This window comes from Geotrypetes seraphini, chromosome 6 (assembly GCF_902459505.1).
Source record: "Geotrypetes seraphini chromosome 6, aGeoSer1.1, whole genome shotgun sequence".
Lineage (NCBI taxonomy): Eukaryota > Metazoa > Chordata > Amphibia > Gymnophiona > Dermophiidae > Geotrypetes > Geotrypetes seraphini.
The window spans coordinates 214,162,185-214,187,371 of NC_047089.1; the positions used below are offsets into that span (position 1 = coordinate 214,162,185).

General features: G+C 45.2%; 1 protein-coding gene across 1 annotated transcript in view; it reads right to left on the reverse strand.

Annotated features, from left to right (window-relative positions):
* LOC117362950 (calcium-activated potassium channel subunit alpha-1-like) overlaps positions 1-25,187 on the reverse strand; it is a 192,402-nt gene that overhangs the window by 68,523 nt on the left and 98,692 nt on the right. Inside the window, exon 17 of the mRNA XM_033950039.1 lies at positions 20,615-20,701. Coding sequence (XP_033805930.1) covers positions 20,615-20,701 — 87 coding nt within the window. The remainder of the gene's footprint in view (positions 1-20,614; positions 20,702-25,187) is intronic.

Below are 25,187 nucleotides of genomic sequence, written 5' to 3' on the forward strand. Positions count from 1 at the left end.
CAACCCTGTCCTGGAGGACCACCAGGCCTGTCGGGTTTTCAGGATAGCCCTAATGAATATGCATGGAGCAGATTTGCATGCCTGGCACTTCCATTATATGCAGAGCTCTCTCATGCATATTCATTAGGGCTATCCTGAAACCCCGATTGGCCTGGTGGTCCTCCAGGATAGGGTTGGGAACCACTGGTGTAAGTGAACTTAAAAGCTGACACACAGGACTCTTCTTCAAATGTGACCTATTTGCTTCATAGTTCATTGTCTTTGGAAGATAAAAGAAGGACAAAAAAAAAAAAATGGGGTCTGCCTAGTCAACTTACTTGATGGATTTAGATCATACTTCCTGGGTAAGGTAAATGTTGCCAATGCCATAGGAGAGTGGGGAAGGAGTCATAGCCATTATTGGTCTGCAGCTGTACAAGGTACAAGATGGAAGTGGGATCTGTGCTTCTCAACCAGCAGTAAAAAAATCCCATATAAGGATAAATAAGCATCATAGATCTTGCCATGTGTACTTTTAAAACGTAGATGCAATAAAAATATAATTCTTCCTGTGCCTTTTATGTACCAGGTTGGTATTTCAATTATGTCTAGTGCTATATGGGTATTATAAGTATTAATCTAAAGTTAGTATTGCGAGGGACACTAGGGTAGGGTAAACATATTTCAGGCCACAGAACCTCAGACACATGGTCCCATCCTGTTCTACCTACAGCCCTGACCCATTCATCCCCAGCCCTACCCAGTTCCACCTTTGGCTCCTCCCTGTTCTCCCAGTTCAGCCTCCAGCCCCGTCCCCAAAAACCTCCTTTTATACCCCGACAAGCTCCGTCCATGTCTGGAGGGCTTTTGAGCATGCATGTGTGATGTCATCCACGCATGCTCAGAAGCCCTCCAGATATGGCCAGAGTTTGTCGGGGCTTTCCAAAACCCAGGAAAACTGCCAGGTTTTGAAAAGTCTATCCGGGCACCTGGACAGACCTCTAAAAAGAGGACATGTCCAGGCACAGAATGGTAAAAAGGCTAATGTAAGGGACTCCCTTAGGAAAGGAACTGACCAAGGGTATAGCATCACGGTTAAATTATCACATGGGGTCATCTCACTGAGGCCCCGATGCTCAAAACTTAGCATGCCTGTAATGTTTGACGCAAAACCAGTTCTAACTGGTTTAACAAACAAACAATGTAGCTTTCGATGCACAAAATGGCTCTGCACAGTCTTTTCCGTGCCTTATAACAGCTTCTGAAAATACTAGGGAAATGTTTTACAAGGTGCTCATTAATATTAAAATGAGCCTTCCAGTCATGGCCCAGACATTGTTGGGTAACACTCGAAAATTACCAGTGGGGAGGTGTCAGTAGTGGTGAACTGCATGTGTTAAAAACATTCGGATTGGCAATTGCCTGAGAGGTGGAAGTTAAAAAAAGGGGACACATTCATCATACTTTTATAGGGTTTGAGGGCACCATACAGTATATGTCCTACGGAAGCAGTGTAGAAAAAAAGCATACCTTGCTATATGCATGCGTTATAAGTATGTCTCAGACAAGTGTGTTAAAGGTGTGTCTCATGCGTGTTTGTTAAAAGCGTATACCGGCAGGTCTGGGGCTGCCAATTGCGTAAGAGATGGAAGTTAAAAAAAAAAAAATACAGGATACATTCATCATACTTTTATAGGTTTGGGGACACCATGCATATGACGTGCACTAATGATGCACTACAATAAGGCACACCTAAGACTGACACTTACGTGTGCATATGATGTAGCTTTTCCTGGCACATGTGCACATTTATGACCCTTTCCATAAGCTATTCTGAACATGTGTCAGTCGCCTTCTCCAACGACTGGGTTAATGGGATTTCTACGGACCTTATTTGCATGCAAAGTTTTTTTTAGCATCGTTCCTCATTTGGAAAGTTTACTGGCACTACAATGGCACACAGGATTTTAATGGGGACTTTTGGGCCCTGAGTGACTGAGGGAGCCTGACATAAGATTAACCCCTTAATTCAGAATGGAGGAGTGGCCTAGAGCAGCCACCTCAACGCCCTGAGGTTGTGAGTTCAATTCCCACTGCAGCAACTTGTGACTATGGGCAAGTCGCTTAACACTTCATTGCCCTAGATCAAAGGTGTCAAAGTCCCTCCTCGAGGGTTGCAATCCAGTTGGGTTTTCAGGATTTCCCCAATGAATATGCATGAGATCTATTAGCATACAATGAAAGCAAATAGATCTCATGCATATTCATTGGGGAAATCCTGAAAACCTGACTGGATTGCCGCCCTCGAGGAGGGACTTTGACACCCCTGCCCTAGATACAAAATAAGTATCTGTCTAAAACAGGGGTTTCAAAGTCCCTCCTTGAGGGCCGCAATCCAGTTGGGTTTTCAGGATTTCCCCAATGAATATGCATGAGATCTATGTGCATGTACTGCTTTCAATGCATATTCATTGGGGAAATCCTGAAAACCCAACTGGATTGCGGCCCTCTAGGAGGGATTTTGAGATCCCTGGTCTAAAATATGTGAACTGCTTTGAATGTGTAAACCACACAGAAAAAGCAGTATATCAAGTCCCATCCCCTTTTTTGTAGAGAATGAGAGGGGGACAGAATTTGTCCCCATCCTCGTGTCATTTTTTTTAGGGAAAGAAGAATCAGAGTATGAATGGGCACAGCCACTGACCCTCAAACCTTGCACTGAAGAATGCTGGGGTAGACGGACTGAGGCTGAGATAGACGCTAAAGAATGACATGGGACGGGGACAAATTCTGTCCCCGTATTGTAGAGTTCAGGCCTCCACCCCATGTTGACAAAAGAAAGAGAGCACAACACTTCCAGCTGAACGATGATACGGCGAGGTAACAGTACGTATTCGACTAGAAGAAGAGAGATGTATGCACCAGTTGGGCAGAGCCAAGGTCGTATGCTAGGTGAAATCCACAACACAGGTCTGAGGAAGTGACAGATTGGAACCCATGTATTTTTATTTTAAACTTAACAAGGACTTTATTGAAGTGACTCTGTACAGCGCTGCGTAGGTCTGGTAATGCTATTGAAATAATTAATAGTAATAGTAGTAGTGATGTTGATATTATGGATAGTGTGATATTGATTAAACATTGTAATTTGACAGGACCCTCTTTCATTATACCATTTCTCCTTTCATTCTAGGTTTTACTCTTTTTCCTAAACTTTTTTTAAATTTTTTATTGTAAGCTGCTCAGACATGCTAGATGTGCTGGATAGCAAGTATTAAATAAACTTGGAAACTTATTATGCAAAGAGACTGATAGGCTCAGGAGTAATCTAAGGAAATACTTAAAGGGTGGTAGATGTGTGGAACAGTCTCCCTGAAGAAGTGGTGGAGGCAGAGACTGTCTGAAATCAACAAGGCCTGGGATAGGCACATGGGATCTCTTATTGCGGATGGGCAGACTGGATAGGCCATTTGGCCTTTATCTGCCTTCATGTTTCTATGATGTGTAGTAGAGAATGACATGGTGACAAAATTCATCACCGTTCCCGTCCCCGCGGATAACTGCGGGAAACCATCTTCATGTCATTCTTTAAGGAAAGAGGGAAGAATCAGAGTATGAATGGCCACAACCACTGACCCTCAAGCTTTGCTTTGAAGAATGCTGGTATAGAAGGACAGGTTGAGATAGACACTACAGAATGGCAGTCTCTGGTATCCAGAGCAGATATTGTGATGTCATAATGCCTCATCCCACCAGTGCCTAAGAGCCAATCACATCAGTGATGTCAAAATGGCTTCATTATCCTTGGCTCACATAAGAATCAGAGTATGAATGGCCACAGCCACTGACCCGCAAGCTTTGCTTTGAATAATGCTGGTGTAGAAGGACAGAGGATGAAATAGACACTAGAAAATGACATGGGTTTATTTCCCGCGGTTATCCGCGGGGACGGGGACGGTGATGAATTTTGTTACCGTGTCATTCTCTAATGTGTAGCACAATACAACTGCAGGAAAAATCAAGAATAGCCAAAGCTGGCAAACAGTTGCAAATACATTTTTAGCCACGCACAGCTAGAGAACATCCCCACTCTAAAACTATAGATGCATGAGTTCAAAAGTAAAAGGCAAGAGCTAAGTACAACCTTTTATTATAAACGAACAAAAAACAAAGGGAAGAACAAACCAGACTTATTCTGCATTCAGAAATGGAAAAAGAAGGAACTACAGTATAATCTCGTTATAACGGACTTCAAGGGACCTGGAAAAATGGTCCGTTATAGCCAGAGTTGCATTTTTTTTTAAACTTTATATAGGTCAACTTGCACAAGCATATCAGCAACATCAAGAACAAAACTCGGCAAAACATTGGTATGGCACAAAATGATTGCAAAAACCAGAATACTAAAAGATGTTCTGTAAACTAAAGGCCCCCCAGTGTGGCATTTGAATAGGCTACATCACATTTGCCACATAGGAATCGCTACCATGCCTTCGTAAAAGGGGCGCTAAGTCAATATTCAGTGCTGGCTGGTTACATTTATAGCAGCCAAAGACTGGACTGGCATTTACGCGGCCTGATTTTGCTGCTAAACATGGCCAGTCAGCACTGAAAACTGCCAGTTATTGTTTTATAACCGGTTAACTTTTAGCTGCTAACTGCAAATATTCAGCACGGATAACTGGTCATCTTGCACTGACTATTTGCATTTAGCTGGTTAAGTACTATTTAACTGGTGAGCACCATTTCTTGCCAGTTAAATCACAATGAATATCGGCTGGTGTGTTTTAAAAAAACAACGTAAATACAAACCTCGTTTTCTGCATAAATCTGTCAAAACCTGACCAATTTCAATAAAATTTTGGGATATATCATCCTGGCTAAGAGGCCCTTTCGCAAAGCTGCGGTAAGCACTTCTGCATGCTTAACGCAGAAAAAAATGGTGTCCCATTGCAATGTTGCCATGCGTGCACGCTATACCCATGCTAAAAGATTTTTAAAAACTTTTTGGTGCAGGGAGCATGTTTGGGGGTGGGGGTGGAGTGGGCATGCCTATGCAAATCAGTTAGCTTGTAGGCATTGCCACGCACTAACCAATTAACACAAGTTTAGTGCATGAATCTCTACCACCTACAAAATAAGTGGCAGTAGGGTCGTTTTACCCTGTAATAAAAATGATCTTAGATTGCGAGAAAGGACACTTTTTACCACAGCTTTATAAAAGGGCTTCTAAATTTGCAATAAGCGTACATTCATGCCAGCTACTGTATATACTCGAATATAAACCGAGGTGACCTTCCCCCAAAAAGGAAAAAAAATAAAAATAAAAAATTGACTCGAATATAAACCGAGGTTAATAATTTGGGTGATCCTGGTAAGAAAGTCTACTTCAGCACTTGAGAAATAAAATCAGAAAGTATTTCTTCACAGAGAGAGTGGTTGTGATCGAGGCAGACAGCGTGCCAGACTTTAAGAATAAATGGGATACCCATGTGGGATCCCTACGAGGGTCAAGATAAGAAAATTGGGTCATTAGGGCATAGACAGGAGGTGGCTAAGCAGAGTGGGCAGACTTGATGGGCTATAGCCCTTTTCTGCCGTCATCTTCTATGTTTCTATGTTTCTAATACAAAGATATCTGCTATATACATTTCCCAAAGCTAACATATCTCTATCAATAAATTACTTTTTAACCTTTGTTGTTTGGAGATTTATTTTTTCTATCAAGATGGTCCCAGTTTCTCTTTTTTCGCTTTCCCGTCTTCTGCAAATTTTTCTGTTGCTGTCTATTGGTTCCTCCTACCATGGTCCAGCATTTCTCCCTCTCTTCCCTTTCTCCCATTGTACAGCATCCTCACTCCCTTCTCTCCTGGATCAATCTCCCTCTTTTTCCCCTCCTCACTCCTGCACAGCATTTCTTCCTCTCTCTTCCACCCCCATGTGCAACATATCTCTCTTTCTCTCTCACTGTCCACCATCTCTATCTCTCATTCCCTCCCTTGCTGCAAAGGGAGTGGAGAGAGAGAAGAATCCAGGGTTTATCTCACCCACTTCCTCTACTGCCACATCCAAGATTTCTCCCTCTCTCAACCCCCGCTATGTCCAACATTCCTCCCTCTTGCATCCTTTTCAATCTGTCCCACTGTTTCCTCTCTACCACCATATCCAACATTTTTCCCTCTCATCTTTCTCTTCCCCATGCATCTGTATCTCCCTCCCCTCCCTATCTAAGCCCCCAAATTTTCCACTTTCTTCCATTCCCTGTGTGCACCATCTCTCTTTCACTCATACACACTCATGCCCAACAATTCTCCTTATTTCAACCCCCACCACAGCATCTTTCCCTCCTTCCCTCCATCCTATGTCCCAAGTTTGTGCCCCTTCCTGTCTCTCTTTTCTGTCTGAAGTTCATGCCCCCTCCCTTCCTTCTATGTCCAACGTTTGTGCCCCCCTCCCTCCTTCCAGCCTTTGTCCCAAGTTTGTGCCCTTCCCATGTCCCAATGTGTGCCATCCTCTATCCCAAATTCATGCCTCCTCTCTATCCCTTCCTTGGTCCAACGCGCACATGCGCGCATTCTGTGGCCCAACTACTTTGGTGACCCCTTCCGCAAGACTGTACCAGAGCTGTCCAGGTCAGCCACCTCATTCCTGCCTTCCAACCACAGTTCTTTACATGGCCATGGGCCCTGCACACTGCACATGACTGACCCGGAGCCTTCTCTCTAATGTTAGCTCTGATGTCGGAGGAAAGGTTTCCAGGTCAGCTATGGATGGCATTCTTGGAGCACTGCATGCTGCTTGGTGGAGGGGCAAATGCAACTGGAGGGCAGAAAAAGGAGGCACACAGGTATTGGAGCCCCTCAAGGTGCTTCTAACCCTGCCGGCTCCCACATTCTCTGAGATTCTCAGAGGGGACAGGAGCCGTCAGGCCTTGAGCATGTGCAGACGCTCAAGGCCCCACATTTGCCCAGGACAGAGCATTGACGTCGGTGGAGAGAAGTCTTAGCTGAACAACTACTGGAGGTCTTTATTCAGCGCTGGATCTGGTAAGGAGAAAGCTACGATGGCGGCAGGGTAGAGGATAGAGGAGCAGTACTGGTCATTGGGGGGTGTACAGAAAGTAGTGTCAGTCAAGGGGGAAGGAGATTGCAGGATAGCAGCTCCGGTCGCTGGGAGGGGGGGGGGGGATGGAGGGGAGGGGGCATGCAGGAGAGCAGCGCCATTCATTGTAAAGGGAGTACAAAAGCGTTGGCTTTCTGGTGGAGACTCCCATTTTTGGGCCCCAAAATCTCGATTTATATTTGAGTACATACAGTACCTCACCTAAATGAAGTCACCTAGTGATTATTGTCATGATACATGTAGATGTTATTTTGCTCTAAACATTAACAGTTACTATGGGTTTTCAGTCAGGAATATTTGATCCTTATTGAAAGTTTGTATCTGAAGAAAAGCTATGGTTCTCATAGACTAGTGCAAGAGTTTCCGGAAAAGATGTGGAAAAGAGTGAGCGTACAGTAGGATATTATTTTAAAGAAATTGTGAGATATGGTCTCAACTGGTCACCAGTCAGGAAGTGGCAGGGCCTGACAGTTGAAGAACCAGGTAGTAAAGTAATGAGGGGGTTTTAACTTGAGAGAATATGCTTATTGCAAATTTATTCAGTTTACTTAAATTGGTCAAGTTTTGACAGTTATGCAGAAAACTAGCTTTGTATAGTTTTTTTGTTGTGTCTTGTTTTTTTTTTTATGGGGAGGGGAGGAAAGTGTTGATCTACAGCTTTTGCAACTTTTACCTGGCAAAATTGCTAATGACTCCAAGAGACCGGGCCTTTATCAACTGTGATGATGAAGAGTCTCTGACGGGTATAGCCTCTTCAGTCACTAAAATAAAATAAGAACAGAAAAAAAGGCAATGGATACCAGTGACAACATAGCCATCACCCTTGATAAGTGCCATCTCAGTTGATTTTTCCAGAAAACTGGCTCAGATTTCGATAATGAAATGACAGTTTTTCCTTGTTCTTACTGCCAGCCTTGAAACCCCTTTTCAAGTTTCAAGTTTATTATAAAATTTGATTAATCGCTTATTCCAAATTCTAAGCGATGAACAAATCAATAAAATTGCAAAATTGGGGGACAAACATAACTAACAAAAAACTAAATCTTACAAAACATAATAAAACACGAGGAAAAAGACTGGAAAAAGAAATACAATCTAATTAATAGAAAAAAAGACAAGTAAGGTTAAAAACAATAGGAAGGGAAAGAACAAAGAATCTCAAAAGAGTTGAAGATAAAATGAAACTCCTAGACAATTCTTTTAGTCATTAAATGCATCTTTATAAAGAAAGCTTTTGAGTTTGCTCTTAAATTTCTCCAAGTTTTTTTCCTCTCTTAAGTAAATTGGAAGAGAATTCCATGTTTGAGGAGCTGTAACGGAAAAGATGAAATGCCGTCATGTATTAATAATTTTAAGGGAGGGGATGATTAATAAATGTTGGTCATTAGACCTCAGTAATCTGGATGAAGAATAAGGAATCAATGATTTGTAAATGAAAGCTGGGGTTTTAGATATCAGAGATTTCAGCAATAAAAGCAATCATTCCTATTTTTTTTATTTTTTTGCCATTAGAGCATGGTCATTAAAACAGATTAGCACATGAAAAGGGAAAGGGATTGGGATTTGTATACTGCCTTTTTGTAGTTTTACAACCAAACTCAAAGTGGTTTGCGTACAGGTACTGCAAGCATTTTCTCTGTCTGTCCTGGTGACCTCACAATCTATCTAATGTACCTGGGGCAGTGGAAGTTTAAGTGGTTTGAACCCACAATCTCAGGGTGCTGAGGCTGTAGCTCTAACCACTGCGCCACACTCTCCTCCAATACAATAGCAGAAGTGAGCCAAGTATAGAAGAATGAAGCCATTGTGACATCACTGATAAAGTTGGCTCTTAGGCATTGGTGGAATGAGGCATTATGACATCAGAGGAAGGGACTTGCATACTACCTTTTTGTAGTTATGCAACCACACTCAAAGCAGGTACTTCAAGCATTTTCCCTATCTGTCCCGCTGGGCTCACAATCTATCTAATGTACCTAGGGCAGTGGAGGATTAAGTGACTTGCCCAGGGTCACAGGGAGCAGCATAGGGTGCTGAGGCTGTAGTTCTAACCACTAGGCTACATTCTCCTCCAATACAATATTGGAAAGGAGCCAAGTATAGAAGAATGAAGCCATTGTGACATCATTGATAAGGTTGGCTCTTAGGCATTGGTGGAATGAGGCATTATGACATCAGAGGAAGGGACTTGCATACTACCTTTTTGTAGTTATACAACCACACTCAAAGCAGTTTACGTACAGGTGCTCAAGCATTTTCCTTATCTGTCCCGCTGGGCTCACAATCTATCTAATGTACCTGGGGCAGTGGAGGATTAAGTGACTTGCCCAGGGTCAAAGGGAGCAGCACAGGGTGCTGAGTCTGTGGCTCTAACTACTGCGCCACATTTTCCCCCACGGACCATTCTTCCACCCATCATTATATGACGTATTATTGTTGGAGAGATTTGATGTGTGTTTTTATTAAGACCCTCTTTGGTTTATAGCAGGATATAAATAGCAAAAATAAATAAATAAACGTAGTTGGTAAGGGTTCATGTGCTCAGGGCTGGATTTAAATGAAAAGAGGCCCTAGGCTATTCCACTTATGAGGCCCTTTCACCTCCCATTTTTAAGTTTACTGACGTCTTTCCCTCCCCGATCCTCTTCCCAGGGCGAGAAAAAGAAAGGGAGAAGCCGAGTCGGCGCCCTTTGCGGCCGGAGCCGGTTCCGATCCCGAAGCGGAACCGAGGTAACCGGGGAGCAGCTAAAACCTGAACCGGAGTGTAATTTTAATTTTGCTAACAATTTGAATGTAGGCCCCTCTTGATCTTGAGGCCCTAGGCTGAAGCCTAGTTAGCCTATAGAAAAATCCGGCCCTGCATGTGCTAAGCATATGCTAATCAATTAGCATGAGGTGATATACAGTATCTACACTAACCAATCAGTGTAGAATACACCCACTCTCTGCTCCCCTCCTGCACTAAAGAATACATTTTATTTTTTAGCACATGGGTAGCGCACACATGACAAAATTACCACAGGACACTTCAGCATATCCCACAGTGCGCCATTTTTTTGCTGTGGTAAGCATGCATCGATGCTTACTGCAGCTTTGTAACAGAGCCCCTTATAAGTTTAAAGCAAGGTGCCTAGAAGTCTCTTAGGTACAACTACAGAAAGCCAGGACAGAATGTGTATGAGATCAGAAAATCATGTGTTTGTGGATATAAGAGACTGGGGGTATTATTTTAGAAACATATCTACAAGGGGGCTACTGAAAAGTTCTCAGCCCAAAGTCAGGGCAGTCTCCGTTCAGGGTTATGCATTAAAGAATGACACAGTGACAAAATTCATCACCGTTCCCGTCCCCGCGGATAACCGCGGGAAATAATCCCATGTCATTTTCTAGTGTCTATTTCAACCTCAGTCCTTCTACACCAGCATTCTTCAAAGCAAAGCTTGCGGATCAGTGTTGTGGTCATTCATACTCTGATTCTTCCCTCTCTCCTTAAAGAATGATATGAAGATGGTTTCCTGTGGTTATCTGCGGGGACGGGAACGGTGATGAATTTTGTCACTGTGTCATTCTCTATTATGCATTTAGTCCAATGATTTTTATTTTTTTCATTCAGTATTTTCCGACAGAATGAAAAAAGTGGGAAAATCAGTGGACTAAATGTACAGCCCTTGATGGACACTACCCTGACTTTCTTGGTTGGGCTAAGAACTTTTCAGCAGCCCCTCAAGCTTGCAGCTAGAGACATTTACACGTGTGTTGATTTCAGAAAGTTGCTATGTACACGCAGAGATCCACACATGGAGAGATTCGATGGATGTGAGACTAAAATCTGTACATTTCCCCCATTTTATACGTGCACATAGAAATATTTTTGTGTCAGGTTTTATATCAGCCCAAAGGCACTCATAGGCTTTTAAAAAAAAGTGCACAAAGGATTAAAGGAGTAATTCTTAAATCCAGGTATGGTAAGTTATTTCTACTACCAAAATGAAACCAAGTTAAAATCGTGGTCTCGCTACTTAATTAGTGGTACTTACACATGTGGGTTTCTAAAATGAGATAGCTACATATGGAAGTGGTACCACTCACATGCAGAAGTTCTGTCATTGCCATGGGTAAATGCCACAACAAAAGGAGAAGACCCAAATTTCCACAGGAGAAAAGGGACAAACCAAATGAACAAGACTGTGGAAATCCAACGTTCTTGATGCTGCTTTTATTCAGTAAATCCTTTTAAAATACAAAATCCACACTTGTCATAGAGGGACCCAACAGGGGCCGTGTTTCGGCAAAACATGCCTTCCTCAGGGATCCAATATATGAATAACATAACCTTTCCAAATGTGGAATATCATGAAAAGCTTGACCAGCACAAATAAAACCGCCAGAAAGGCATGAAATCTGAACGCTGGAGACACAAAATATTTGGGCTGGTCAAGCTTTTCATGAGATTCCACATTTGCATGTATAAATGCCAACATCTCCATATGGAAACGGCCAGGTTTCAAGTTTATTAGGATTTTATATACCGTCTATCAAGGTTATCTAAGCGGTTTTACAATCAGGTACTCAAGCATTTTCCCTATCTGTCCCAGTGGGCTCACAATCTATCTAATGTACCTGGGGCTATGGGGGACTGAGTGACTTTCCCAGGGTCATAAGGAGCAGCGCGGGGTTTGAACCCACAACCCCAGGGTGCTAAGGCTGTAGTTCCACTGTGCCACACACTTCTCAAGTCTATGCTGTTCATTTTTCAAAGTGTATCTTTGAATCATGGCGGTTCCCACTTCATGTACCAGCAAATACACATGCGTTCCTGCAGATATTTTATTCTGCAAAAGGATCCAAGTCACCAGATAAAAATGCTATCAGAATTGAGCATGTCTCAATCCCAGTCTCAACTTTCCATGTAAAATGGGGCTCCCCCATGTCTGTCTGTATAACATAAGAGGTTCTCTCTGTGTATCTTGCTATCTATGAAAGAGATAGGAGTCATCGCCCGTCTTTTATGCTGACTCGCTCTTTCTCTTGCCAGGCTGAGTCTGCTCTTTGTGGTGTGTGGCTGACATCTAGTGTTCAAAGGTTCACTTTACTCATGATAGATTCATGGTTGAGTCAGTGCTTACTTTTATTATTATTGCATAGTGTAATATAAGTACACATATTCATACCACATGTCTATGTAGATTAAGTACCACCTGAACACTTTTCAAAGGAAATAAGTATTCACTGAGTTGTCCCTAATTAGGGTTACCAGATGTCTGGATTTACCCAGATATGTCTTCTTTTTAGAGGACTGTCCAATTGTCTGTCCAGGTTTTGAAAAACATTGAGCTTGGGGCCATGTCTGGGGGGCCTCTGCACGTGCGTGGATACGACGCAATGATATCATGTCACATCCACGCATGCGCAGAGACCCTCCAGACGTGGCCCCGAAGAGACGAGGTTTGTGTGGGGCCGAGGTTGGGGGTGTGTGGAATGGGGCAAGTGCAGAACAGCGTGGGGCCATGCATCCTCTTTTTTGGAACAAAATATCTGGTAACTCTAGCCCAGGGGTCTCAAAGTCCCTCCTTGAGGGCCGCAATCCAGTCGGATTTTCAGGATTTCCCCAATGAATATGCATTGAAAGCAGTGCATGCACATAGATCTCATGCATATTCATTGGGGAAATCCTGAAAACCCGACTGGACTGCGGCCCTCAAGGAGGGACTTTGAGAACCCTGCTCTAGCCCTAATCATCTTTTGTGCAACATAAGAAAAAATGGTACACCGACAAATGTGTGCAGGACAATGGCGTGCCATCTATCGCGCCCTGTCAAATTCACGCACTGACAAGTGCGGGCAAGACAATGGTGCGCCATCAATTGCGCTAGTGTTAGGGTAAGGTTTGGATAAAGGGTTCCCATAATCCTCATCTAAACCTTACCCTAACAATAGATAACAAGTGAATATTGTAAGTATAGTGGGGGGCGGGAGTTCCCCTCCACCCCGCTCAAAAAGACAAAATAGAATCTGCTGTATGGAACACAATTGATGGCACGCCATTGTCCTGCGTGCACTTGTCGGTGCGTGCATTTGACAGGGCACGATGGACGGCGCGCCAGTGTCCTACGTGCATTTGACGAGTCCTGGAAAAAACTGCCCCCAATTTATCCAATACAGGAACACAATAATGCAACTGTGGAGATTCAGAGATCTAGCATAACCCTGTTATCAAGAAGGAATTCCAGGGTGATAAAGTGTAGGAACTGAATCCCTGGAACTTCTTGCTGTATAATAAGGGCAGTGACAGAGTCCCTGGGAGTTCTTGTTGTATAATAAATTCAAGGAATGAGACCCTGGGAGCTCCTGCTATATAATAAACTAGCTGATGCCCCGGCGTTGCACGGGTATTTAATTATAGCAATAACACTGTAAATGGATTCAAATAAAGATACTTTATAGTGGTGAATGAAATTATTTTTTTACAGCTTAATAAAAAGTACAATATTCAAATTATAATGTGAAATATTTGACAAAATGAATACAATACAACTAATGCAAAACGTGATTATAAACAACAATTTTAGTTTCACCTCCTGGAGCAAGAACATATAAATTCTTGTGTGAACCCACCCTTGAGCAAGCAACATAGAGTTGTGGGCCGCGAGACCCCCAGAACATATCACCCCAGGTAGTGAGGGATCTGCATACCAAGTTTCGTTCAAATCGGTCAAGCCGTTTTTGAATTACAGTGAGAATGGCAGCTTTTTACATTTTTTCCATTGACATGAATGGGTGAAATCTGATTTTCTGTTTGTAGCCCCGCCCACATGTGCAGGTGGGCCGAGAGACCCCCAGAACATATCACCCCAGGTGGTGAGGGATCCGCATACCAAGTTTCGTTCAAATCGGTCAAGCCGTTTTTGAATTACAGGGAGAAAGGCCGCTTTTTACATTTTTTCCATTGATATGAATGGGTGAAATCTGATTTTCTGTTTGTAGCTCCGCCCACGTGTGCAGATGGGCCGCGAGACCCCCAGAACATATCACCCCAGGTAGTGAGGGATCTGCATACCAAGTTTCGTTCAAATCGGTCAAGCCATTTTTGAATTACTGTGAGAATGGCAGCTTTTTACATTTTTTCCATTGACATGAATGGGTGAAATCTGATGTTCTGTTTGTAGCTCCGCCCACGTGTGCAGGTGGGACGCGAGACCCCCAGAACATATCACCCCAGGTAGTGAGGGATCTGCATACCAAGTTTTGTTAAAATCGGTCAAGCCGTTTTTGAATTACAGTGAGAATGGCAGCTTTTTACATTTTTTCCATTGACATGAATGGGTGAAATCTGATTTTCTGTTTGTAGCTCCGCCCACGTGTGCAGGTGGGCCGCGAGACCCCCAGAACATATCACCCCAGGTAGTGAGGGATCCGCATACCAAGTTTTGTTCAAATTGGTCAAGCCGTTTTTGAATTACAGGGAGAAAGGCAGCTTTTTACATTTTTTCCATTGACATGAATGGGTGAAATCTGATTTTCTGTTTGTAGCTCCGCCCAAGTATGCAGGTGGGCCGCGAGACCCCCAGAACATATCACCCCAGGTAGTGAGGGATCTGCATACCAAGTTTTGTTCAAATCGGTCACGCCGTTTTTGAATTACAGTGAGAATGGCAGCTTTTTACATTTTTTCCATTGACATGAATGGGTGAAATCAGATTTTATGTTTGTAGCTCCGCCCACGTGTGCAGGTGGGCCGCGAGACCCCCAGAACATATCATCTCAGGTAGTGAGGGATCTGCATACCAAGTTTCGTTCAAATCGGTCAAGCCGTTTTTGCGTGATCGCGGCACATACACACACACATACATACACACATACATACCTCCGATTTTATATATATAGATTTAGGAACCAAACTAGGGTTACCAGATTTAAAGACGGACAAACCCGGATGCATGGCCCAGCTCCGTCCCACCCCATCTCCATTCTGCCTCTAAATCCACCCCCGCTCCCAAAAGCCGCTTCTTTTTTTCCCAACCTCCAGGCCGCATCTGGAAGGCCTCCAGCATGTGCGGATGTGTGTGATGTCATCCACACATGCTTGTTGAAGGCCCTCCAGATGCAGCCGGAGCTCAAGGCTTTCCAAAACCCGGACAAACAGCCGGGTTTTGGAAAGTCCATCCGGGAACCTGGACAGTCCTCTAAAAAGAGGACATGTCTGGGTTTTCCCGGACCTCTGGTAATCCTAGACCTAACCCTCTGAGAGTTCCTAAAGTATAATAAAGTGAAAGAACTTAATTCTCAGGAGATCCTGCTGTATGATGTGTTCTACAATAAGCACAAGTACTGGGAGTTCCTGAAGTATAAGTGTAGGGACTGAGCCCCGGAAGTTCCCATAGTATAATATGGAAAGCAATTGAACCCCTGTGAATTATTTCTGTATTATAAGCGCAGATACTGAGCCCCTTTGAGTTCCTGCTGCATAATATGTGCAAGAAACTGGGGGCCTATGTGAGTTCCGGGTACTGTATATAATAAGTGCAGGGACTGACTTTCTGGGAGTTCGTGCTGCACAGTAAGCAAAGGGAGGCCTAATGACACGGTGACAAAATTCATCACCGTTCCCGTCCCCGCGGATAACTGCGGGAAACCATCTTCATGTCATTCTTTAAGGAGAGAGGAAAGAATCAGAGTATAATTGGGCACAACCACTGACCCACAAGCTTTGCTTTGAAGAATGCTGGTGTAGAAGGATTGAAGTTGAAACAGACACTTCAGAATGACAGTCTCTGGTATCCAGAGCAGATATTGTGATGTCATAATGCCTCATTCCACCAGTGCCTAAGAGCCAATCACATCAGTGATGTCACAATGGCTTCATTATCCTTGGCTCACATAAGAATCAGAGTATGAATGGCCACAACCACTGACCCGCAAGCTTTGCTTTGAAGAATGCTGGGATAGAAGGACCGAGGCTGAAATAGACACTAGAAAATGACATGGGATTATTTCCCACGGTTATCCGCGGGGACGGGAACGGTGATGAATTTTGTCACCATGTCATTCTCTAGCCTACACTGATGTCCTGTGAGTTCCTGCTGTTTAATAAAAAGCAGGAACTGAGCCCCTGGCTGTTCTTACTGCATAATAAGTGCAGGGTTTGAGCCCCTGAAGTTTCTACTACATAAAGTCAGGGACTAAGTTCTTGGTAGTTTCTGCTGTTAAAAAAAGCGTTGGGACTGAGCGCATGGGGCCAGGGCCAGGGCCAGCATTAAAGGAGTGCAAACAGGGAAAGTATCTTGAGCTCCTTTGCTATAAGAAACCCCAAACCTTCCTATAACTGACCAAAATACAGCCTGCTATTATAGGGTTGTCAGATTTTCCAATTGGAAAATCTAGACCCCCTAAACCTGCTGCAAATCCTGATCAGTTCCACTCATCCTGTAATGCTCTAATCCCGCCCCCAGTCCCACCCCCGCTCTCTGTTCTCATCAGGGAGTGGCTCAGCGCGAGACAGGGTGCAAAGCCTGGCAGAGAGGCAGGAGTACAGGGTGGATAGCTTGACAGGGCAGGGAGTGAAGGGGACTGAGTGCCGATCCTGGCAGGGCACCCCGGCAGCCCCACCCCGGCTTATATTCGCATCAACCTTTTTCGGTGGGGGGGGGGGTATCTCAACTTATATTCGGATCATCTTAATATTTGAGTATATGTGGTAACATTGGAAACAGAACCAGTTAACAAGATCACAAACCCTGTGGCTTTGGGATGAACTCACAGGCGTAGGAACAGGGGGGCCACAGGGGTCATGGCCTCCCCAATAATGGCTTTGGGATGAACTCACAGGCGTAGGTCAGGGGGGTATGTGGGCTGACTGCCGCTCACAGCCGCTGCTGCTCCCTGCCTGCTGCCACTGCTCATTGCCATAACTGCAGGAAGGGAAGGGCCAGGCGCGTACAGCGAATGCATGCCGCCGGCCCACTAGCCTCCCCTGACGTCAAAGTTTCAAGTAGCAGTGAGTTCAGCTGAGGCAGCTTCAATTTGTGCTGCCTCCAGTCCTGGGCCAGACAGTGCTTCTCACAGGGCTCTGAGGCTGCATTCTGTGCCGCTTCTTGCAGCTCTGTGAAGAGATCTGCGGCATGGCAGGAGTTCTCTGAGATCTGCCTGAGTAGCAGCAGCAGCAACACCTGCACACTCTAGCCACACAGCGAGCCGCCCGCCTCCGATGCCAGCAGTGAGTACCTCCTCCTCTTCTTCCCTTGACTCTCCGCAACCTTCTCTGAGGTCACTCTGCCCCTCCTTGTGACTGCTGCCGGCAGTGTCATGTGTATTGGCATCCTCAGCCTCCTCCTTACTCTTGGCTCCGCATAAATTATGTCCGTCCTGGGTGAAGGACTAAAACAAAGTGCTCTTGTTCCAGTTCAGCCACAAACTCTTCTCCAGTCTGCAGATCTCTCACTCCTCCTGCATATATGCTATGTAGTCAGAGGATTCAGTTATTTGACTGAATCCCTTCAAGGTTTGGTGTTTTTTTTTTTTTTCATTTGATTGGTTGGGCAGGTTCAAAAGTTCTGCCAGCTCAACCAATCAAATTAAAACAAAAAAGCCTTTAAGGGATTCAATTCCAGGAACAGAATCCCCCGATGGCATGACCGCTCCATATGGTAGAAGGTTAAGAAGGAGGAGCCTGAATGATGTGCTAGCATGGGATTGGTCAGCCTTCAGCTGTTGGGGGACTTGCTAAAGGCACTGAATCCCCTGAAAGCATGACTCTCAGAACGAAGGAGGAGCCGGGAACCCGATGCTGCAAGCTTCACGCTCGGGACAGAGGTATACATAGGATGAGGAGCATTCAGTGTCATGCTGTCAGGGCTTTCACTGAATACCCTGAAGGCATACCAGTGGACCCATCTAAAATACCATGTCTGGCTACACCATTGATAAGACAGTACCTAAGGAACTGATTATGACACTTACTTTAAGCCCACTTTCCTTTGCAGAATACTAGTTCAAGTGACAGAGAATGCGTATACAGCTAGGGATCTCAAAGTCCCTCCTCGAGGGCCGCAATCCAGTCGGGTTTTCAGGATTTCCCTAATGAATATGCATTGAAAGCAATGTATGCACATAGATCTCATGCGTATTCATTGGGGAAATCCTGAAAACCCGACTGGATTGCGGCCCTTGAGGAGGGACTTTGAGACCCCCCTGAGCTAGGCACTATCACTTCCACTAGCCCTATAGCTGATATAAATGTATAAACTCAGATATAGGCAGGAATGCCTATATAGTAAATTATAGTAGACGATTAATACATGCACTCTGCCCAAACTCTGCCCATGTGTGTGCATGTCAACCTACACACTATCAAATCGTGGCACACACTTTTTCATAAGAGGTCATTTAGGCACATATGTAGGTGGATACATGATTAGAATTAACTCACTAAATCTTAATGAAAAGTACCTGAGATGGGTGCCTTTGAGGAATCTTTACAGAGACAGATGGCAGAGCTGCCTGCTTCCTTGTGACAAATCTTACAATAGGAACGGGCTCTGGAAAATCAAATACAGCAAGTTTCTTAATTTCCTTTACATTTTTATATACTGCTTACAAGTTACCAAAAACTATTAAATCAGTGTATAGTTATAATCACTCTACCCCTCCCCACACACCTGCTAACCCTTCTGAGAAATATTAAAGACCATTTATCTCCCAACACACTTCCCTTCTTACTTTTACAAAGCAGCAAATACTGGCCAAAGTACTAAGATATACCCTAACACTAAACAGTAAAGTAATTTCTACTATCTGACCACAATATTCATCTACTCTTTAAACACCCCCCCCCCCCCAAGCTTACTCTAGGTGGGAACCAGGCATCCAATGTTGCTTCTAATATGCTACATGGATGAAACCTAAAACCCCTATAATGATCTAATTTGTAAAGGTCAGAGGGCAATTTATTCCTCAGTGTGAGGATAAGGGACAAATCCTGCATGGGCCTTCTCATTATTAAGGCAGGCTCTGCATAGCAGCCTATCTTTATAGTCCCAATGGCTTTGGGTTGTTGTTTTTTAGGAATGTGATAAATCTATTTATAAACTCTGTTGAAACTTAGCCATTTATTGTCAATATCCTACAACAGTAACTTGACTGAGCAAAATATTTTCCTTTCTTTTCAGTTGCGGCTGGGAAGGAGGAGAGCCCATAAACTTGTGATCCATCCCTGATGGGGATAGCTATAGAGAAGGCTCTAGCTCAGATGAATTCTTCTAATATGCTGTACAGATGAATCTACTAACAGTGAACCTTGACTGAAATGGAGGGGGTGAACTGGAGAATAATGCACCAACTTTAGAGTCACTCTTGACCTTTGGCCCCTCCTACTGCATCCCAATATGCATTGGGATGGTGAAGCCCTATCATTTGCAGCACACGGCCCGGTACGCAGGAGGGAGTGAGCTTCCCTCCTGCCGTTTGATCCTCTGAAGGTATGGGGAGGAGGGTTCCAGGGATGTGGGAGGGGTTGGGAGGATGTGTGGGATGCCAGGGGATGTTGGGGGGGGAGGGGTGTAGGGCTCCATGGCTCAGCTGATCCTGGCAGGGGAAATCCTCATCAGCTGAGCAACCAGGAATCCCCGAAACCGGCTCAGCCGATAGGGATTCCTTCTGCATTGATTAGACAAGGTGGATATGTCTATAAAACTTGCTTGCATATGTTTTTTGCTTGGATGTTTTTATTTTTTAAAATGGGCAAAAAAAGGTAGACGTCCTAAGGACCAAAACTTATACCTAACTCATTTTCAGAAATAAAAGATAGACGTTTGGCAGCTTTGAAAATGGACATTTTTCCTGCTGGTTTGTGGACATTTTCCACAAAACGTCCAACCTCAGACTTAGGCACATTTTTTTATTATGCCCCTCCACAAGCCTGATTCTTTAAATGGTGCCTAGGTTAGGCACCACTAGGCACCCTAATAACGGATGCCTAGTGACGCCTAACTAAGTTCTGCTTGAAACTAAATTGGTTCTAATTGGCTTAAATGGTGTGGTAATTGGCCACACCATTAAAAGCCAATTTAAAAAAAAAATCATTATTTTAATTATCAATTCAGGTTGCACATGGGTATCCATGTGGCACCCAGCAACACCTAAGTTGAGGTGTCCTCCAACACCTAACAACTCCTACCGAAAAAGTAGACATGGTTAGGAGCAGAGAATAGGCATGGTTGACTTAGGCGTCTGTAAATTTAGGCCAGGTAAAATCTGGCCTAATATACTGGGGCCTACCTCTAGGATGTCTAGCGATGCCTAAGTCTGCTTAGGCACTGCTAGGCATGAGTCTATAAAAAATTCTTAGTGGTTGATTGACAACTGCGAGGACTGATACCTAAAAGTTAGGCCCTATTGGAAGGCCCTATTGGAAGAATTGAGGAAGTAGCAGGTCTAGACTGAGGTATACACCTTCCCTACTCTGTATTTATACCATGTTGACCAGTGTTCTCAGCAAGGTTCAGTGGAGTTTCATTACCTTTTGACTTCTGCTACAGATTTGGCTATGAAGAACCCAATGGTGTTTTCCTGCACAATAATCTGTGCTGATGGGTTGACCAATATACTGCTAAATGGAATTAGAACATAAAAGAGTTTATATCTAATCACCTGTTCATAGAAGAAATAATTATGCTATGATCTTCAGCTCTAGAGCATGTCTATTCCCCATCATAAGCAATTTACAGCATTCATTTGATGTTGGCACAGTTTTCATTGCCCTCTACTGCTAATTAATGTTCACTTTCTCCCTTTGATCTTCTTGTAACCTCCTTCTCAGGAGCTGTATATAAATATCACCATTGAAGATCTCAGATTATGCCTGGATCTAGGTTAGCGTTCACTAATATTTAAATTTAAAAGGGTGATCTTGGAGTAGGAAGTTTGATTTGTCTATTCTAATGATCTTTTTTTCCCCCCATAGGAAACACCAGTGTTTCCCAATCAGTGTACCTTCAGAGCTCTTCAGGAGTGCCATGCATTACGTGACCATACATCCCGTTTTGAACGGGATCATCCTGTTTTTAGGTAGCCAGTCCCGTTGTCCCCAAGCACAGCTTTGGGACGCCAAAATGTCCTGTTTTCAGAGGTAAGCGGGCTGACCGATGCCTACCCCTCGCCCGCCCCATCGTTTATCCGCCCCTCCGCTTGCCCATCTGCTTGTCCGCTACATTTAGTTACAGCTCCGGTGCTGCAATTACAGGAAGGGAAGGGTCAGCACATGCAGCTATTTCACAAGCCTTCCCCCCAACGTCAATTCTGACATCGGAAAGAAGGTCCGGGCCAGTAATTGGCTGGCCTGGACCTTCTCTCTGATGTCAGAATTGACATCAAGGGGAAGGCTTGTGGTCCGGCTGCATGCAATTGCTGCATGTGCTGGCCCTTCCCTACCTGTAATTGCGGCACCGGGGCTGTAATTAAATGTAGTGGGTAGTGTGTGGCAGCAGCAGCAGGCCGGGGGGAGGAGGAGGAAGCGGTGGCTGGTCGGCTTGGGGACAGGCAGACTACGGCACAGCTTCAGGGGAGGAGGGGGCACTAAGGACATAGGAAAGAGGCACTGGGGGTACTAAGGACATAAGAAGGATGGAAGGAGGGAGGGAGGGAAGGGGCACTAAGGACATAGGAAGGAAGGAGAGAGGGAGGGGGCACTAAGAACATAGGAAGGAGGCACTGGGGATACTAAGGACATAGGAAGGAGGGAGGGAGGAAATAGAAAGGGACAATTGGGCCTGAGTGCAGAAAGAAATGAAAGAAAGGATGCACAGTCACAAGAAAGTGCAACCAGAGATTCATGAAATCACCAGACAGCAAAGGTAGGAAAAATGATTTATTTGCAATTCAGTGATCAAAATGTGTCTGTTTTGAGAATTTATATCTGCTGTTTATATTTTGCACTATGGCCCCTTTTACTAAACCGCGATAGCGTTTTTTAACGCAGGGAGCTGCACTGAATGCCCTGCTGAGCTCCCGATGCTCATAGAGTTCCTATGAGCGTCGGGAGCAGCGTGGGGCATTCAGCGCAGCTCCCTGTGCTAAAAACTGAAACAGGAAGTTGCAACTGGAAACAGGAAGTAGATGTCCTGTTTTGAGGAAAAATATAAATGGTCACGTTAGCCATGCATAAAGCCAGATTTTACTATTGTAAAATCCAGATCCATGGCCCCGCCCCCAGGCCCATCCAGTTCCACCCAGCCCTGCCTCGTTCCACTAAATCACACCCAAGCTTCAGCCCCCTCAACCTGTTCTCATGCTCGGAACCACATCAGGGGGGCATCTGCACTTGTGCAGGTGTGATGCAATAACATCACACACATGCATATGATGTCACCGCATTGAATCTACATATGCACAGATGCCCTATCGATGCAGTCCTGAGCTGGAAGCTTTTCAAAACCCGGACAAAGTGCCGGGTTTTGAAAACCCGTCTGGACATGTCCTCTAAAAAAAGAACATGTCCGGGTAAATCCGGACGTCTGATAACCCTATGGGCCCTGCTTTCAGTGCCTCACAGCAACAAGACACACTGGCATTGGCCCTTAAATGTGCTGGAGCTCCTTTTTGAGCACATGCCTTTCTGCTTCCTAGATATTGCATGCACTCTATAGTGTGGGAATTTATAGGCAACAGGTAGGACACCAATAGCCAACCCCTGTTTTGGGAAGCATACTCTTGGCAAGCAGTGCTTCCATCTCTTTCCCCTCCTGAACCTCCTCCTTTACTCTGCAGCACTTCCTGTTCCCACATAGGCAGGACGCAGCAGAGTGAAGACTTCCAGGGCAGGCCGATGGCAAAAGAATCATGTCACTAATGCTGCTGGCTGCCCAAAGTTTTTAAATTGAAGCACCAGAGAAAACTGAGGACAGGGGAGACTCATGAGAGCCAGGGGAGACTCATGACTCCAGGGTGGCCTGGGTGGGGGCTGGAGAGAGGCTATGCTGGGGGGGTAGGATGGATTAGGGGAAGACTAGGGGGAGGCAGGGATGCGGTAGGGAAGGGCACTGTGGGTGGGAAGTGGGTGGGGCATGAGTGGGGTCTAGCATCCTCTTTTTTGACTTAGCAAATATGGAATCTCTAGGAAAAGGACCAGGAGGAGCAAGGGGGAAGAAGAAATTAGAGGAAATGAAAAAAAAAATTGGGCGAATAGAGTACAGTTTAGATGGGCTGAGGAAAGTGAAGAGAGGGACTGGTTGGAGAAAGTGCTATGAATGGCTTGAATGGAGAGAGAGAGAGAGAGAGAGAGAAAGTATGGTGCTTACAGGCTGCAAAGGGAAGGAGAGAGTGGCAGGACCCTAACCTTTGATATGTCCATATTACCCGCCCTGCTCTTGATATTTAGATCCTGGCTGATCACTCACTATCAGATGTATTTTGCTTTTCCTCTTTTTTCTTTTCTTTTCTGGATGAGGGGAAATATGTTGTGAGTTATGAATTGAGCACCCCAAATCGTTTTCAAAACTTGGCTCTTATGCCTGGAGTCCTGCAGAGCTTGCTTGTCCCTCACTATTGAAAATGTGATAGTGAAACAGCACCACCCACTAGCAGGACTGTAGGTGGAGGATTACCACTCAGTTTAGAGTGACCCGGGGGCCACATGCGGCCCACCAGGTACTATTTTGAGGCCCTCAATATGTTTATCATAATCACAAAAGTAAAATAAAACAGTTTCTTGATCATATGTCTCTTTAGCTATAAATGACAATCTAATATAATAAAACGCTAGGCCACGCATGCGCAGTTCCATAGCGTGCGTCCGTTTTCCGTGAAATGTACAGCATCTCAGATAGGAGTGGCATGCGCCCGAAACACTCTCTCTCCTCCCCCGAGACGGATGTCGGACACGGAGGCTGTCGGCCAGTGCTGTTTTTTGATCTGCCCTGCTCCTTGCCTGAAGTCCTCTCTTCTCCCCCGAGGCTGATGTCGGACGCGGCAGCTGTCTCCCCCGAGGCGGATGATCTTATGGGAATCAATGTTCTTCGCTCTGCCCTGCTCCTTGCCTTACTATATTTTTAAGTTGAAAGAACAGGCAGCGGCTCCTCTCAGGATCCCCACCTGCGTCGGAAGTCCGATGCAGTCGGGGATCTTGAGAGGAGCCGCCGCTGCCGTATCTTTCAATTAAAAAATATACTAAGGCAAGGAGCAGGGCAGAACGATCTTCAAAATGGCGGCAAATCGATCTCCGTTCCTCCGGGGGGGGGGGGGTGTCTGGGAGGAGAGAGATCACAGCCACTCAACGCCCCCACTGAGCGCCAGCAACTTTCCGCTGTCCGGGACCCGACTCATTTGCCGCCCCCCCTCTTCCCTTACCGCGGGCCCGACTGGCGATTTAAACAGCGTGTCAGCACTCTTCACACGCTGCTTCGACCCTTCTACTGCCCTGATTTACTCTGGCACGTGTAGTCGGGCCCGTGGGAAGGGAAGGGGGGGGCGACAAAGGACTCGGGCCCGCGTTTGTAGTAGCGACTGTGGGAAGGGAAAGAGGGTAGAGGAAACGCTAATGCAGGCACAGGGAACTGGTGTAGGGGGAGGGAATGCAGCTTTGCGCAGACAGACAGAGGGAGGAAGGAAGACAGAAAGACAAGAAGAAAGATACAGGGGCAGGTACACAGGGAACTAGTGTGGGGGGAGGGAATGCTGCTTTGGACAGACAGACGGAGGAAGGGACACAGAAAGGCAAGAAGAAAGACACAGGGGCAGGTGCGGGACAGCGGGAGTCACGTCAGGAGGGGTGTGGGATGCCGCAGAGGGAACTTTTCCAATGGGTGCAACTGGGCGGCTGTCGGGAGCCTCTGATCACGGGCAGAGCAAGGTAAGTGTATCATAGGGATAAGAAGGAGGAGGGGGGAGAAAAAGGAAGGGATGCCTACTGCTGGACAGGGGGAGAAGGAAAGAGGTGCTGATGGACAGGGGGGTGAAGAAAAAAGAACGGAGGCCTAATGTTGGACAGGGGGAGAAGGAAGGTGCTGCTGGACAGGGGGGGAGGTAAAACAAAGGGAGAAGGGCTGCTGCTGCATAAGGAGACCTGTGAAGGGGTGGTGGTGGACACAGGGGAGGTA